Raw genomic sequence first — 16718 nt, 5'->3', positions numbered from 1 at the left:
GCTGCAGTTTGTCCCTGTTGCTTTTTTATTCTGTCATCTGGCACTACCAAGAACTGCCCTTCCAGCAGCTGTAGGCTGCTATCAGATCCCCCCTTGGCTTCCCCTGTACTAGACTAAACAAGACCAACAAGCCTCCATGTGCCTCAGAAACAACTGCTAATGCAGTTAAATATTTACTTTAGTTGAGGGATTTCCAAAGTGGAATAATAATAAAAGCCAAAGGTTATTGAACTGTGTAAACTCCATGAAGAGGGAATATAAAACATGTACATAGTTGCCTTGGCAGAGCAGAGGAATGGTTCTGCAAGGAGATCCCTGAACTGGTCACCTTTCCCCTTCCCAAAATCTGGTCACAACCCTGCTGAGCTGGGTGGAAAGACTTCCCAAGGGCAAGAATGGAGGCAGCCTCGTGCAGGGCCTGTACCCCTCTGGCCATGGGGGATGCTCACTAATCTATTCCCTCTTGTTTCAGCCAGCCAGGGCCAGTGTATACCTCCCTAAGCCTCAGGTAAGACTGTGGGGAAGAAATCTCCTGAGCACAGTCATGGTCAGCTCCTCAGCAAGTGCAAATGTGCATGCTGTGGGTGTCTGGAGCTCTCCCAGCCTGCTGGTGGTTTCTGTAGGACACCTAGACCCTGCCTGCCCCTTGCACACACAGCATCTCACCCCCGCTCCCAAGGTGAAGGAGACTCTCTGTCTCTTCTGGTCCAGACTTCATCTCAGCAAGTCTGTCCCAGAGGAGTTTTTAGTCAACACTGGTCTTCAGCTATGACACTGACTTTCTGCCCGGTGGTTCTCTTTTCTATCCTTCACCCTTCACCAGCTGATTTTGATTGACCAGAGGAAGGTGGGGATGGATGTGGAAAATTCAGCTTCTCAGAAAGAGGTGATGAGGATGCTCACATGGAAAGACTGACGTCAAGAGTCCAGTCTTGTAGGCAAAGCAGATGGGATCTTCTGGGGTGGTGATGCTTACTGAGAAGTCCTTCACTGAAGAGTTGGTGTCTCTTACCACTGAGGATCTTCTCCAGCCTCTCTGTCCCCTCCCTGCTGTATGTGCCACCTCTGTGTATTTAAACTGAGTACCCATGCACACAGCCCCCTTCCATCACACTGAATCTTATGATGAAGATCATTTTGCTCTGTTGATCTCAGCTCAACGGTTTATGTGTCCAAGCTGGTAAAGAGAGCAAAGTATTAAACTGACCATGACAATGGATAGAGGAGCACAGGCAGCAGCTGCACCTGCAGCTCCCTGCTCCCACTCAGCTGAATTTTGTTCTCTCAAGCCCCCCTGCACCCCCAGCCTGTCCCATCCCACTCAGTGATGGAGTGAGCTTGCTGCAGCATGATGACAGGCCTCCTGTGTTTGAGATCCCCTTCCTGGGGTCGTGTCCATTGAGTCAGGCAGCTGAGTATCTTCCTGGCTGGGTCTCATGAAATAATGCTCAGGCCACAGTGCAGTCACCGAAATCAGTCTGAATTTCCTGGCTTTTCCATGTGAAGTCTCCCAACCCAGATGGAGATACCTGTCATGTATGAGGAACAGCAGCTGTAAAGCTGGAAGGCTGGTTCAGGCAAGATACACCCAGAGGTAAGCTGGCTGGCTGGACCAGAGAAGAGCAGCATTGCCCAACCAAGACTACAGTGCAAAGGGATTGTAAAGCAGTCTCCAGCTGGCAAGTGGCACTGGGGTGTCTTATCAGTTGCACAAGAGTGCACAAGTGATCTCTCTGGGTGCACAGTCCAGCTGTTCCCAGCGCAGATCAAACACTGCTTAAAATGCTGCTTTTCCCAGCCCTCCTGAGATAAGCCAGTGCCCTCGTCTATAAAGGCAGCCACGAGTGGAGCGAGGTGCACGAGCGTGTGCGCCTGCACTGACCATGCCTGCGAGGGAGCTGCTTGTGGTGGTGGCAGCACTGGTGACTTTCATTGCTGCTGGTGGTAAGCCTGCTCTGCTGTTGGCAGCCGGATCTTTGGTGGTGGGTTGGGAACCACGGAGGGACCAAAAATGGGTGGGAGGGGAAAAAGAACCAAAACCTGTGGTTTGGAGAGCAGGTGAAGAGGGCAAGTAAACACACTGGCAGTGTGGTGGGGAAGAAGGACTGGAGCAAATACACCATGCCTTATTAGCAGTTCGGGGCAAAGGGTTACAGACTGGTTCATCAACTGTGTTGCACTCGGGAGAGGGATGGGACAGGGGACAGCCCAAAATGCAAACGGGAACCAGGATCTGGGAGGACAGCACATACACTGGGATGTCAGCTACTGTCATTCATGCCTCCATGAAGACATGTAGGTCTTTGCAAGAGCACTGTGTGCTCATCATATTCATGTGGGAAGCCGTTATTTGTAGGCTCTGTAAAACTGGTGCTACCTAAGTGCATGTAGTGGTGGTCCTGCAGTAACCTGCGAGCCCTCATGCTCCCAGGACATTCATGCACTGCACAGACAGGCTGTGAACTGTTGCTACTGCTCTGCCTGACTGCAGGAAAGGAACCCACCAAATGCAGCTCTCCCTGGGGGTGGCTGTTGTCCAGCTGTGCAGCGTCACCCAGCCTCAGCCCTCTGAAGATACCCCATGTCCCCATGCAGCACTGCATGAGTTCACATTTCCTGGAATGTGTTGGATGCTCTCTGGAGCTCCTTGTCCAGAGAATGGGAGAGAGGGCTGTTAGGAGAGGGATTAGGGGACGGGAATGGGGTATTCCCAGCTTTGTCTCAGCTGGCTCAGCTGTAGACAGAGGCTGTGCACTGTGCTGTTGGGAGGGTTGTGGGGGTGGCATGCAGCAAACTGATCCAGGTGCTGAATGGGCTCTGCACAACCCTGTCTTCCCCTTAGTTTGGATGTGACCCTCTGTTGATGCCTTGTGCTCCTGGTACCAGTCACATGTGTGCCACACTCACAGGTCTCTGCTCTGTTTCAGGAGCAGAGCTGAATGAAAGGAATGGCCTGAGAAGGGTAAGAGGTTTCTGTTTTCCTTGTTGATGGCTTGAGATGGGATTTAGTGCCTGTCATGCCTGGGAGGAAGGCTGTTCCCCGCAATCATCACCAGCCTTATGGGTACTGGCGCTCCAGCATCAAACTGGCATCAAAGACCAGGTTATGAGTCCCACAGAGGGACATGGTGGCCTCTGCTCCCTGCTCTCCCACTCTGTGTACATGCCCTGCTCTGTCTGGGGCAGAGGGAAACAGGTCACCAGTGGCACTTGCACCTGCAGCAGTGCTGTGGGAGGAAGACATGGATGCTGCTGGCACTGAAGTACGTGCTGTGGTTTCTCCTTTCCAGCCGGTGTGTGGAGACATGGTCGAGCTGCAGGCCTGCCCCCTCCTGTACTTGCCTGTCTGTGGAACTGACGGGAACACCTACGCCAGTGAATGCCAGCTCTGTGTGCAGCAAATGTAAGCTCATGACCTTGGCAGAGACCTTCAGGGGTATAATTTTGGACGTTTGAAACTGGGCACTTGTGAAATATTGTCATTCAGGCTCCCCTGTGCCTGGGGAAAGCCATGGCAGACGGGAAGCACGTGTGTTAACTGCTAGCAAAGTAGAAGAGGACTTTTTCATGTCAGTTGAGCCAGGCGCTGGGCTGTGAAACCTGTGACTTCACCCTCCTCTGCTGGCAGTGCCTGCAGATAGGTGCAGGCATGCCCCCAGCCCTTGTCTGCAGGTTCCTGCCCTATCCTTGGCACCACATTTAGTGACTACTGTGCAGCTGCAGGCTGAGGGATTTAGCTCATTGTGTTGTCAGAAGGCTAATCCCACAGAAGAGCTGAATATTCATCTAATGGATCAGCATGCTAAATCAGACCACCCTGTGGCTGCATGATCAGCAGATTCAAAAGGTGAGGTCAGGAGTCCATGGCCAGGAGACACTCCAACATGAGTGTCTGCAAGCTGACAACAAACCAGATGCTCTGTAGAGGATGGGAGAAGGTCCCACCATCTGTTGCCTACAATTAGCAAAGGGAGAGTTGAATTTAAATGGGCAAAAAGGTCAACTAGGCATCTAGCCTGGACAGTCAAATAGCACTACTAAGTCCTTCAAAGGGACTTCTGTGAATGCAGATGCCCAGTTATGTGCCACACAGCTCTTTTGGCAGAAATTCAAACCAAAGGTGCCATCATAAACTTGAGAACTAGGGCAACAGGGACCTCATGAGAAGCACAAAGGTTGCTTTGGGGCAGTGATTTTATCTGGGTTGGGAATTGACTGTTTGAGCAGGAGTTCCTGCTAGAAAGGGACCAAAGGTGAAGATCAGGTTGAACACATGTCAGCAGTGCAGTTGCATGGCAAATAACACAAAGTGTGTGCTGAGCTGCAGGAGGAGAGAGATGAACAGTTTGTCAGGGGAAGCTGCAAGGCAAGAATGTGCGGAGGAGCTGAGTCTGGCTAGTCTGGAGAAGGGGAGGCTTGGGGGGGATCTAGCAGCAGCCTATGGTTGCAAATGGGATGGAGCCACTCTCTTCTTGGTGGCAGCAGGTGATGCAACATGGGGCAACAGCCACAAGCAACAGCGCCAGAGGGTACAAGTTGGACACAAGGGAAATCCCTTCCTCGGGAGGGTGGTGTGCCATAGAGATACTGGAGGTCTCCATCCTTGGGGGGATGTGGTTAGGGCTCAGACAGAGCCATGCCACCTTAACCTCACACTGGGGATAGCCTTGCTGTGAGCAGGTTGCGCAGGAGACCCACCACCAGAGCTGCACACCAGGGGAGGGGACATCTATGGGCTAGGATGGCTTGCAGTCACCTCAGATTTTTAGACAGGAAAATGAACAAGCCAATTTTGTAATAGTCGGCTCCATTCTATGGGCTGGACAGGAGCCAAAGTATGACTCAGGAGTATTTTTTTGAGCTCTTACTCTTTTTTCTGTTACTCTAGGAAAACCAGGCAAGACATCTGGATTTTGAAAGATGGAGAGTGTTAAGATATCTGAACTTTCTGGTAGCATTCCTGAGCCTAGAAACAGGTGACTAATTAATCCTGTGTGCTCTGTGCTGATTGTACATTAAAGTTAGAGATAGTGAATAATAAAATGACATGCAGAATCTTATTTCATCAACATTATTTTATGCAAGGTTGAGGGAAAACAACACAAGCCACAAAGGGTTACTAAAAGCGTAGTGAAAAGATTAATTTCAAATACACATCACAAACCAGGCCTCTGCAACTGTATTATTTCACCCATGTTCCTGTGAGAAAGTTCACATGGGAGCAGCAAGAAACACACAGATCCCAGTGAAGAAGGTGCTGAACAAGTGCAGGTTTTTTTCTGTAGGAGGCAATTAAGGGAAGGAGAAGTAAAGTTTCTTCAGCATGGGAGAGGACAAAGCCCTGACTCCCTAGTAAACACTATGGCTTCTAGAGCTGATGTAAATTTAAAATAGTAACATTCGCACTTCTCATATTAGATGTTACTCAGCTCTTTATCCAAGAGCCTTTCACAACAGGAATTAGCCCATATAACACATGGGAGCATGGAAAGAGCCCAAGTGGAGACCCTGAATGCAAGGGACCCTGGATCTCTGCTCCAGCACATGAGAGCAACCTCCAAACTGAATTAATTACCCAGAAATTAATTAATTACCCAAAAATGCTCTCCAGGAACTGCAGGTTCCCAGACGGTTGCCAAATTTCGGGTCTCAGTTTCTCCTGGTGTCAGGGCCATCCTTGGGACTGTGGCAGGGCACAGTCCAACCAAGGTAATAATGTAAGTGTGCATCAGCAGTCCTTGGGGTTCCCTCTGCTCTTCCGTCTCCCACTTCTACCAGATGGAACACAACTGCACTTTCACAAAATACCTGTAATGAGGTTGCACAACTTGGGTATGCAAGTTTTACAGCTCATAGTGGCAGAGATCGGAGGGCACTGGCTAATCCAGGATTTGCCTCTTCAATTCATTCAGTCCTGCATCAGATGTTGTACTTCTACAGAATGACTGGTTGAGTTTTCTGATCAGCTTTGAAAAGTGCTTCAGTGTGAATTGAAACCCTCCAAGGACAGGTCTGTGCTCACTCACACTGCTCTGATTTGCTATTATACTCACATGACTCATTTGCAGGCATCTGGGTAAGGGTCTGGGGTGCATCATATGGTCAAGCGACTCCCTGAAGTCAGTGACCACCCTGTAAGTCTGGGAGTTGTGCCAGTGTCATGGCTACTGTGCTTGGCCTGCTGGTTGTGTGATCCATCCCCACCTCATCCAGTTCTGCACCTTTCTGGAACTACCAGGTGGGACACCGCAGCACCATAATGCATGACAAAGCCATTGCTGATAGATTTAATGCTGCAGCTGGAAATAGTATTGAGGAGCATGAAACAGCCATGCTTCGTCAGAGGGGAGATCCATCTGAACTGGCGTCCACTGGTTTTTGACCCAGAGGTGGCTTCTGTCATTAAAAGCTTTTCTCTCATTAGAAGCTCTTACCCAGGCTGAAAAGTCCTAGCCTGGCTGGTTGCTCAGAGTTGTCCAGAGCATTGTTCATCCATGTTTTCCTTCCCCAACCCTTTCCACTTCTGCAGAGGAGGGGACACAGCTTGCCCACCTGTCCACAACTTCTGCTATTACACCGTCTGCCCATTTGTCCCAGGGCTGTGCAAACCTATTTGCCCCCTTCCAGTCCTCAGGTAGCGAGGGAGAGGTGGTCTGGCTGAATGTTGCTCTCTACATTGCCAGTCCTCCTGTGCATACCTTCAGATGGTGTCTCCCCTGTCCTGGAGAGAAGGGCTTTGGTGGGGTTATCACCTCCAAAACCACTTCCATCGTGAACAACACAAATGCATTGCTCATGTCCCCCTTGGGGTTTTCTGCTTCCGCTGCTGCCAACTCAGCCACCAGCAGGATGTATTCAGGCAGTTCTGTCCCAGCTCTCTGACAGGGCTGAGGGGATGGTTATGCCCAGCATAGCATGGTGCATAACATGGTGCATAACTCCCTAAGGGGAGTACCAGCATCTCAGCCCCACGCGGTGACTTTAGCCGCATAGGCAGAGCAGTTGCAGCCCCTCACTGTGTATCCCCAAGAGCCACGTCTATTTATTTGCAGAGGCCAGGAACAACCAACACAGACAATTCGGGGGCTCTTCTGAAGAGGGAAACTGCATCGCTCCAGTACAATGTGGAGTATTTTTTCAGAAACTGCTAAAGCATGCGCTTGTGGGCCAGACCTGCAAGGTCAAAGTGTGGGCAGCTTCAGAACAGGGTCAGTGTTGACACTAAACACAGAGAATTCAGCAATACCATTCTCCTCAAGGACTGGTGGATTTGCCTGTTTATTTCACACATGTCAAGGGCAAGTGGCATACTGAGGAGAGGCAAAGGGAGTTTGATCTAACTCCCTTTGATATAACACTGCCACAGACCTCAGGGGCTGGTGCAGGATGGCTGGATCCAGTCTGGTGCAGAGACCCTGACTCTGAAGCCTGGCAGACCTGTGTCCATCAAGGTCAGGTGAGACTCAGCTGGCGGACAGCAAGACGCCTGCGATGCACTGGTCTGTGACAGGGGGTACACACATGGATTTGCACATTTGCATACAGTTTTGCCTGTTGAATTTACCCATCTGTTTCCCATCTTTTCATGCTTCAGTCAAGGCAGGGAAGGAAGGGATTATCTGCTTTTAGAGGCACCATAGTTCGTCACACAGAGTTATATTGGTAGTCCTGCTCCCAGAGAAGCATGTTGCAACCAGGCAAGCTGCACCCGAACCTGCCTCAAGTCAGGGAGTGAAGGACAAGCCTGAAAATTACTTCTGTGTTGTTGCCATGCAAGACAAAACTGGAAGAAGTGCCCTGACACCCTGCTACAGTGACAGCGGTGTAGTTCCCCCAGCTTATCATGGGGATCCACCAAATAACCTCTGGTTCAGGGCTGCATCCACAACTGCGGTTTCTGGATATTGCCTTGCAGTAGCAATGCCAGACAGGACTAAACAAAGATGCCACTGAGGCTTGTAAAGAGCTTTGACTTATACATAGATTCAAAGCCTGGTGTTGCTGTATCTGCAGTGACAGCAGTCCCAGCAGTGCCAGGGCACAGGCCTGGTGGCACGATCCAGCCCTAGGTCCAGCTGTACCTTGGACAAAGCATTCCCAGGGCTTTCGGGTAGTGAAAGCTGTGTGGGGGACTGGCACGGTGAGAAGTACCCAAGGTTGGGGATGTTCCCCTACCAAGCAGCTCCAGTGACACTCGAGGAGTCTGACACTGGAGCTGCTCAGGTTTCTGGACACATGGTTGAGGTCCTCCAGGTCTTCACCTAGGAAACTGGATCCATCAGTGAAGGTGGCCCAGGGCTAGCTGAATCGAAATTTGGAGAGAAAAGGGAGGGAAGCAGCGCCTATCACACTGTAAGGCCTCCAGCTACAACAGTTCATGCAACTGAGACTAGCCAGGAAGTTGACCTACCTGCACAAATTCATTCATAGCAAAGGGGATGTAGCTTTGGTCACATCTGCTACAGAGCTTTGCTGGAGAAGTAGAGTCTGATGTGTTGCTGGTGCTGGTAGGGGACAGGGAGGGAATACTGGGCTCTAAAATGCACCCAGTGTCCCTGGCATTGTGGGCAAGTCTCTGTCACTCAGTCCTTTCAGAGTAGACACAACTTGAAACTAGGGGCTGGAGCTATTACCCATCACCAAAGCCTTCCCATGGGATAACAAAATCACTTCCTTGGAATTTAAATTCACACACAAGAGCCAGATCTCTACAGAGATTTCAGTCTTGAGAGATGCAAGCACAGGCTCTGTAAGCTTTTTAAGCCCATCTATTCCATTAAGCACCTCTAAAGACTCTGAGGGCAGTGACTCTTTTACAAACATTGTTTACAAATCTATTGGTTTCTACACAGTTAGAAGATGGCAGAAATGGAGAAACATTCACAGTACTAGCTCTACAGTGTCATATGGCAATTTTTTGCTGAGTCAAGAGTCATTTATCAGACCTCACCAGGCTTTGGAGTGACTGAGTAGATGGAAGGCATGAGAAGCTGAGTTAGCCACAGACTGAGTATGCATCCATTTCCCATGGAGCCTTGAAACACCCAGGGATTTCCACCCTCCAAACAACCCAGAATATGTTAAGCTCTTTGTGAGAGTTCTTCCGGTTGTGATGTCCCCCTATGGCCAGACATACAGAATCATAGAATAGATTCATTTATGTTGGAAAAGACCCTGAACACCATCGAGTCCAATTGTTAACCTAACAGTACCAAGTGCACCACTAAACCATGTCCCTAAGCACCACATCTACATGTCTTTTAAATACTCCAGAGATGGTGACTCAAGCACTTCCCTGGGCAGCCTCTTCTAGTGCTTGAGAACCCTTCCAGTGAAGAAGTTTTTCCCAAAATCCAATCTAACTGCTTCAACTTGAGGTGGTTTCCTCTTGTGCTATCCCTTGTTAGTTGGGAAAAGACACCAACCCTCACCTGTTTACAACCTCCTTTCAGATAGTTGTAGAGAGTGATAGGGTGTCCTTTCAGCCTCCTTTTCTCCAGACTAAACAACCCCAGCTCCCTCAGCCGCTCCTCAGAGGACTTGTGCTCTAAATCCTTCACCAGCTTCATTGCTCTTCTTTGGACACACTCCAGCACCTCAATGTCTTTCTTGTAGTGGGGGGCCCAAAACTCAACACAGTATTCAAGGTGTGATATGTTTTCTTTCTCCCCAAGCACTGTCTTTGCATAGTAGAGCATCCTGCAAGATACAGTTTTCAGGATGTCTGCATCCCAGGGCCATGCAACATCACACAGTGCTGGAACACTGACACCCTCACCAGCATGGGATACCTTGCTTTCACTTGTGAGCTACAAGAAACTCCCCTGTGAATGACATAGAAGCCTCACATCTCTTTATGCCATCCATGTTCCTGGCCCACCCTTCTGTATCAGAGCCTTCCCATATCTGCTCTTCTGCCACCACCCTACTGCTTCTTTTGGGGCTGTTAAACCTGCCCCACCTCTCTGGAGGTACCATGTAATCTGCTGTGGACACAGGGGAGGAGCCCTAGAGTGAAGTGGTAACTCAAGGGATAAGCACAAAGGCAACAGAGATGACCACAGACCTCCAAGTTACATGTTAAGAAACCCACATGCACAAAATTTCAAACTCTGGAGCTTACAGGGACCTAGAGAGAGAAGCTGCAGAAAGTGAAGCCTGTACGTTTAAAAAAAAAAAAAAAAGCCTGGCAAAGACTGGAGGCAGGCCAGATCTGCTCACCCCTGAGGAGCTGCTCTGCTCCAGGGCAAGTCTTGGAACTGCACAAGGTGGTGGGATCATCCCTGCCATGAAAGGCAGGCAATTTGCAGAGGACCTGGGGGTAGCCACATTGTTGGGTTCTTCTATCAACCTTGGAGTCACTTTGAAATCACCAGGGAGTGGGGTGGGGATGTTAGGGGCACTAGCTCCTCATCAGAGCATAAGCAGTTGAGTATTTCATGGAGAAAAGTGCTGGTAGAAGCTGAATCCCAAATACTCTGGCACGGTGTTAGAAACTGACTGAAGCAATGATGTGTCCCTGGTCCAGCAGAGTTGTTACACACAGGTATAATAAGCATTTCTGCACTATCGTGTCATGAGAAACTTTGAATGCAGTTTGCAGAGGAGACCAGGGTTGCCAACTCATCTCCCATGCAGGAAACTGAGGCAGACTGACATGGGGTCCCAGCCATGCACGCCACAGAGCAGGGAGCAGGATCTCAGGATTGAAGCCATTGTGCCAAGCGGAGCTTCCCCTGTGCAGCTATACTGGTCCCTAAGATGGTCCTACAGAGGCTGCGTGAGCCTACATGCTGTGCAGGTCTGGGGCTGCAATGGGCAACAGGGAGCTAGGAACAATGACTAAAGGATACCTTCCTGTGGGAGCAAGGGACCAGCTGGGTCTTCCCAGTGGTTTTACTGGGGCTGCACATTGACATACTGCTTCATGAGGGAAGTGCTTTGCTCACAGTCTGCTCAGGTACTGGACCAAGTCATTGGGAAGTCCTCAATATGCACAGGCCCTTGGCTGGAGTCATTAGTCTGTCTGAATTTCGCAGGAAGGTGGGTGCTGTCTGTGGACATGTCACATGAATCTGGCAGTCTCCATCCTTAGGGGATTACAAAGCATTATGATGCCACAGCCACCCTGGCCTCATGAGCAGACAGTCCTGCTGTGAGTGGGGCTGGAGTGGAGATGGAGGTCTCTTCCCACCAGTGCTGGTAGGTTCCTATGCAAACACCTTTCAAACAGCATATATCCCATTTCAGACCTCGCAAGGGGTCCTCAAGGACTAACAACACCTCCCTGCATCTCACTCTGGAAACCAGTAGTGAGGCAGTGCTACATTCTGCCCTGCCATGCAGCTTCTTTCTACTAAAAAGAGGGCATCTGAGACACAGTTATATATATTTATATATATATACTCATAGCAGTGAGTATAAATTTCCTAGCTGAAGTGGAATTATTTGCTGTATAAAAACACTAAGATGTTTTGCAATCTAGACAGTAGATCCTGAGCAGAGACTTGCATACTTCATACTCTGATAAGGAAAATATTATTGCTGTACTAGTGGCCTGGCCAGATAAGAGGTTTTGGGTGGGCAGTCTGCCTTTTTTTCAAGCTCTCACTATACTGCACCAGTACCTCCAGACGCTGCTCCCGGAGAACTAAGCTGTTTTCTTTTTAGAACTGCAAAGAGAAATGGAGCATTCAGGCAAAAAATCTGCTTCTTCAAATTTTTCCCTGGAACCCTCTGGAGCCAGTGTGGAGCAGGCTGAGCCGGGTAAGGATAAGACCACTTCTAACTTGAGTTTCTGGAGAGAGAATGATCTTTGTGACCAGAGGTTTCTCAAAATGGAGTTAATTATTACCAGTTTATGCTTGGGGGTTGGAGGATGCACATTTAACTGCAAATATATGTGGCTTTTTCTGTGTCATGTTTCAGATCACAAAGTCAGGAAAAGCACCTATAAAGGCTTTTCAACTAAGACAAAGTCCCTCAGGCAGCATCAATATATTGTCTGAAGACTGGCAATACTGCCTCATTGCTCTCTTAGCTTGATGGATTTTTTTTTTCTTTTCATTTCATCTCCATATCTTTGTGTCCTCTGCTGAACTTTTTCATCAGGATGCAGATGTTTTACTGTGATCTTTTCTGCCTACTGCTAGCATGTGACGGATGGCTTTGGAGCAGCTGTGGGAGTGCTCTCTTGGACCAGTTAGAAATGAATGAAGGGTGTTTGCTACCTGTGCAAAACAATTTGCTTAGGAGGTGTTGGGAAGGAGACTGATTGCAAACAGCTAAAAATACTTTTACGGCTCACAAGACATTTTGAAAGGGAATGAAAGTTACTCTGGCTGCAAAGGGATGTGCAAGGGATTATGTACTTCAGTAGTTAAACTGAAGCCCTGTGCAGATCCTGCTACTGCAGCTTGAAAGCTCAACTTCCCAGGCAGTTTCCTGCCTTTTGCTATATGGGTGGCAGAGTCATCTCCTGCTGGCTGTGCTCTGCTGCCTCTGATACTGCTTCAGGTCAGGCAACAGCCTCCCACTTGGGCACCATCTACTCAGCTGTATGTTGTGCAGTCCACATGCAGTGTATTTCTTCTCAGAGGCTGACACTGTCTTTGTTCATGCTGAGATGCCCCTGCCATGGCTGAGATACTCTGGCACTGTTGTTGCATGTGGCCTTCACATCTGTATCACATCCTGCTGTGCCCTTTCTCTTTCGTCTGGTTAGACTGTAATTTTTTTAGGAGAGGAATCATCTTCTGTATGGCTCTACTGTGCTCAGGACAAAGGGAGCTCACGGAACTGCTGTACAAAAAACAGTAATAAAAGAACAGAAAAACTAATAGGCAACAACAGAAAGTAGGAAAGCCCAGCTTGGGGCTACTTGGGTGGTCTTTGGGACGAGTCTCCTCACCCTCAGCAGTGTGTACTAGCTCTGTCCTCGTCTCTGGCTGGGTCACCATCCCCTACAGAGTCTCAGCCTAATACACATGAGCATCTGTGTCCAGGAAAGCCTGTGCCCTCTGGCGCACCCCCTCACCCCCACAGACCTGTTCCTATGTTGTAGGGCTGGCTGTTCTGCAGGCCAAGGCTTTCTCCTTAGTTAGTTAGATAAGCATCTTAATCTCAGCAGTGGCCAGTTGCAGCTATCTGGGGAAAAGGGTAACAATGGAGCAAACACAAAGAATTATCTTGCAGCCTGTAGTGATGCCTGGCCAAGGGATTTCATGGTGTCCTCATGGCACGGGAAACCTGATCCATGCTTCCATCATGCCCCAGGTCCCTACAGTGGTGAATAGGTTGGACAAGGGTCACCCCAAGGCTGCAGCAGCAGGAGGAAAACAGCAACTAGAAATTTAGAGTAACTTTCAGCATGGGAGCCTGAGAGCTTTGGGTGGTGTGTCATCAGATCCTACCCACTGAGGCTGATCTGGAACTACAGTGTCCAAGTAGCTTTGTATCAAGACCCGCTTCATGGCAAAAAGAATGTCTCTTGCATCAGTGCTCTGTCACCAGGCAGGAGGGATTGGATTGTCCCTTGGCCAGGATGTCATGTTAGCACTCAATTTGTCCTTGTAGTCAACAGCAACACCTACTGCTTGAGAGACCGGAAGATGCTTCGGAGAAGAAAAGCAGAAGTCTGGGAGAAAGAATCAATGCTTTGTGCTCAGAGGTCAGTCTTACTTATGCTGTGGAGTCATTTTCTTGGCGCACTTCAACTGAGCCCAGGCATGGCAGCCCAGCCCCACCATCTTTGCACAGGGACAGAGCCAAGCTGGGCCCCATCAGCCTTCAGTGGGGAAATTTGACCTTCAGGCAGTAGCTGCTGAAGGTCTAGGCAGGCACTGAGGGGCAGAGATGGATGGGGTGGGTTACATGGATGGTGGCTGGGTGGCAAGCAATCCTCAACCACAGTGCAGGACTGTGGTTTGGTGCCCAAGATCCTGCCCCCTGGGATGACCACAGGAAGCTGCCATGTGGAGCTGGGGAGGAGGGCTGCAGAGGTGCAGCTTCTGCTGGGATGGACTGGGTCTCTATCACAGCAGGGGGTCTCAGCAAAGTGGCCTGGGGGCAGGTGGGAAAGTCCTCTGCCCCATGCCCAACTCTTCATCCCTGTGAAATCCCCTGGCAGGGAGCAGAACAAATATCAGAAGAAACGCAGAGGACCCAAGCCAAAACAGAGTTGCCAGACGGTGGTGGAGCCCAGCCCAGAGGCAAAACTGGATCTGAACCCCCAGCCCAACCTGCAGAAGGAGGATGAGCCCGCACTCTCTAAGGCTGCAGTGGCTGATCCAGTGCATCAAGAATCCATGCTGACCAGCCAGGAAGTGATCAGTGGGATGCAACTGGGAGCCATGGAGGAGAAGGTGGCAGCCAGTAGCCGGAATTCTACAGGTAAGCTGCTGGAGAACCACTGGCCCTGTTGGGGTTCGGGGGGCATTGCAGTGCCACTTCTTGAGGTCTGGCAGCCAAGGTTGCCCAGCTTATCAACAACCAGACCACAACACCACTAGGGCATAGGTCCCTACCCCACCAAACGTGACTTGGGTAGCTGTGAAAGGGTTGGGGGGATGTTGCAGCTGTTGGGGCAGATATCACTCTCCAAGTCATGGGGAGTGATAAAAAGCCCACTACTGTCAGTAGAGTTGTTGGCATGGGATCTGTGGTCCCTGTTCCTAATTAGTTCCTTGTCTTAAGGACACCTCCGTGGCTCTGCCAAGAGCCAGGTAAGGTCAGAGATGCTGTGAAGAGAAGATGTGGTGTTTTGAGGCCAGACCTGGTCAGGGAGAGCCAAAGCCTGGACACACTGCCCACAGTCCACCCGGTTTCAGGGCTGACACCAGGGTTGCGGGAAGGGAAAGGTGGGTACTAGGGCAAGGAGTGGGTGTCTGCAGGGGACTACCCCACATCACACTAGTCCAGCTCCCACCCCTGAGATCCTGAAATAGGCAAGCATCAGGACTGCATTTATTTGCCTCCTGCCTTTAAACCCACCAGGGGTTTACCGTCTCCAACTCCCCTCCACAACCACTGGGGCTGCCATGTCCTTTGAAAAGCAGGCAGGCCACCAGGAGCTACCTAAGTCACAGGCAATTGCAGGAGCCTGGCCATGGGAGCTTTATCATGGCATGGAGGGATAATGTACGAGAGACCATGAATTTGAAATTATCTGTCTTTTACATGCCCTATAGATGAAGAAGAGGTGCTGAAACCAGCAGAAGCAGAAACACCAGAAGCTTTGAATATTCTTCTGGAATGTGACCACCAGGATAATGAATAGAGCACACACTTTCTAGTCTAACTAGTTTAATTTTAATTTTCTGTTGAGGTTTTTTTTTGGTTTTGTTTTCACTCCTGTCTGACAAACCTTTATAAGCACTGGAGAAACATTTTCACTAACTCCTGCCTTCTGAGTAATAAAGCTCACACTCTTACAGTCACTCTCCTTCTGCTTCTTTCGGGTTATGATGAGGGGTAATGTGGTTGCTCGCCTAAAGGCAGTCCTTTGAGAGTTGCCTGATGCCTGCAGCTCATGAGCCCCCCTGCCCTGTCTGCCAGCAGGGTGTTTCACCTGGGTGGTGGTCCCATGGAGGGCTGCACGGAGCCTCACCACACTGCAGTTTAAGTGTATAGACCACATCTATGTTCTGAAAGGCATTTCTGATTTGCAGAAATGCGAGTGGCATTGTGAAGCTGAAACCCACCATGATTTTTAGCTGGCTGGAGCTGCCCAGCTTGGGCTTTTTCCAGCTCCTTATGTTATTATGCTCAGTCTGAAAGTCTTTCCCACAGTCTGCTTTCCTCCCCTGTGAACAGCTTGCTTTCCTAAAGCCTGGAAAGCATTTTGTTTCCTCTGCCAACCTTGCTGAGCCACTGGTTGGTTAGAAACAGCTAAGTATGACAGGCTGAAACTTTTGTCAGGGAAATGCCATTTGGGGAAAAGACAGGAGCCACTCTGTGCAGCTGCTGTGTCCCTGGCTCCCCAGTCATGCACCCAGTATTTCTCCTGAATCCAGGAAGGAATGGGGCACCTTCTCTCTCCTCCCACATTTTGGGTCTTGTGGCCTCCTCTCCTGTGCATGGCAGGGGGGTGGCTCTCTTACGTTCCCGTAATATCTTGACGCAGAGGGTCTTTCTCTTCTTAGGGTGGGACTGAAGTCTCTATCGTCATTATCTGACTGACCAAGGGTCTGTCTCTCAGAGCGCAGGGCTGGCCAGACCCTGAGGTCACCCTCGATTTGGGAGATTTATGGATTTTTTGTGGCTCTGGCGATGTCGCTGCCACTGTCCTGGGGCCCTGCAGGTTCTGTGTCTCAGCAGATGTGGCATCTCACTGGTGACACCAGTAATACTCCCACCCCTGCTTCAGTCCGAGGGACATCACACAAGGGGCAAGTGCTCACAAGTGCTTAGCACCTCTTACAGAGGTATACCAAAGAGGTTTCATACAGATAATAAACTTGAACAAACTTTAATTTGTAACCAAATCCAAACAGCCCAAACCAACAAGACAATGGGGGTAACCAAAACAATGCTCTGGTAACATTTAACAGACTATAGGTTTGGTGTACCAGTTAGCGAAGTTTTACTACACAATGACACAGAAGAAGGATGACACAGAAGAATCATGACTCCAAAGTGTGCACATACTCACTCACTGAACAGGAAACCTGTCACTCCCTCTCACTCAAGGGTACCCAGAAGATGTAATCACTCACCCA

At 49.7% G+C, this 16718-nt stretch overlaps 2 protein-coding genes across 2 annotated transcripts; both read left to right on the top strand.

Moving 5' to 3' along the window:
• The first annotated feature begins 1779 nt into the window (after positions 1–1779).
• SPINK4 (serine peptidase inhibitor Kazal type 4) lies at positions 1780–5060 on the top strand. The gene is made up of 4 exons (XM_074813250.1): positions 1780–1944; positions 2928–2962; positions 3291–3403; positions 4889–5060. The coding sequence occupies exons 1-4, from the start codon at positions 1884–1886 to the stop codon at positions 4932–4934; spliced, it is 255 nt and encodes an 84-aa protein (XP_074669351.1). The 5' UTR covers positions 1780–1883; the 3' UTR covers positions 4935–5060.
• Positions 5061–11587: 6527 nt separating this feature from the next.
• On the top strand, positions 11588–15437 carry HEMGN (hemogen). Its single transcript, XM_074813154.1, has 4 exons — positions 11588–11766; positions 13576–13669; positions 14129–14391; positions 15189–15437. The coding sequence occupies exons 1-4, from the start codon at positions 11685–11687 to the stop codon at positions 15275–15277; spliced, it is 528 nt and encodes a 175-aa protein (XP_074669255.1). The 5' UTR covers positions 11588–11684; the 3' UTR covers positions 15278–15437.
• The last annotated feature ends 1281 nt before the right edge of the window (positions 15438–16718 follow it).

Source organism: Strix aluco, chromosome Z, assembly GCF_031877795.1.
Source record: "Strix aluco isolate bStrAlu1 chromosome Z, bStrAlu1.hap1, whole genome shotgun sequence".
In the NCBI taxonomy this organism is placed as follows: domain Eukaryota; kingdom Metazoa; phylum Chordata; class Aves; order Strigiformes; family Strigidae; genus Strix; species Strix aluco.
The sequence above is the reverse complement of the archived record's forward strand: the minus strand, read 5'-3'. Positions and strand labels throughout refer to the sequence as shown.

Bases quoted from the DNA above. Each gene is read 5' to 3' on its own strand.
- SPINK4 (XM_074813250.1), top strand. From the start codon at position 1,884: ATGCCTGCGAGGGAGCTGCTTGTGGTGGTGGCAGCACTGGTGACTTTC. The intron at 1,945-2,927 runs GTAAGCCTGCTC...GCTCTGTTTCAG, and splicing joins GACTTTCATTGCTGCTGGTG to GAGCAGAGCTGAATGAAAGG. The intron at 2,963-3,290 runs GTAAGAGGTTTC...TCTCCTTTCCAG, and splicing joins AAAGGAATGGCCTGAGAAGG to CCGGTGTGTGGAGACATGGT.
- HEMGN (XM_074813154.1), top strand. From the start codon at position 11,685: ATGGAGCATTCAGGCAAAAAATCTGCTTCTTCAAATTTTTCCCTGGAA. The intron at 11,767-13,575 runs GTAAGGATAAGA...TTGTCCTTGTAG, and splicing joins TGTGGAGCAGGCTGAGCCGG to TCAACAGCAACACCTACTGC. The intron at 13,670-14,128 runs GTCAGTCTTACT...ATCCCCTGGCAG, and splicing joins TCAATGCTTTGTGCTCAGAG to GGAGCAGAACAAATATCAGA.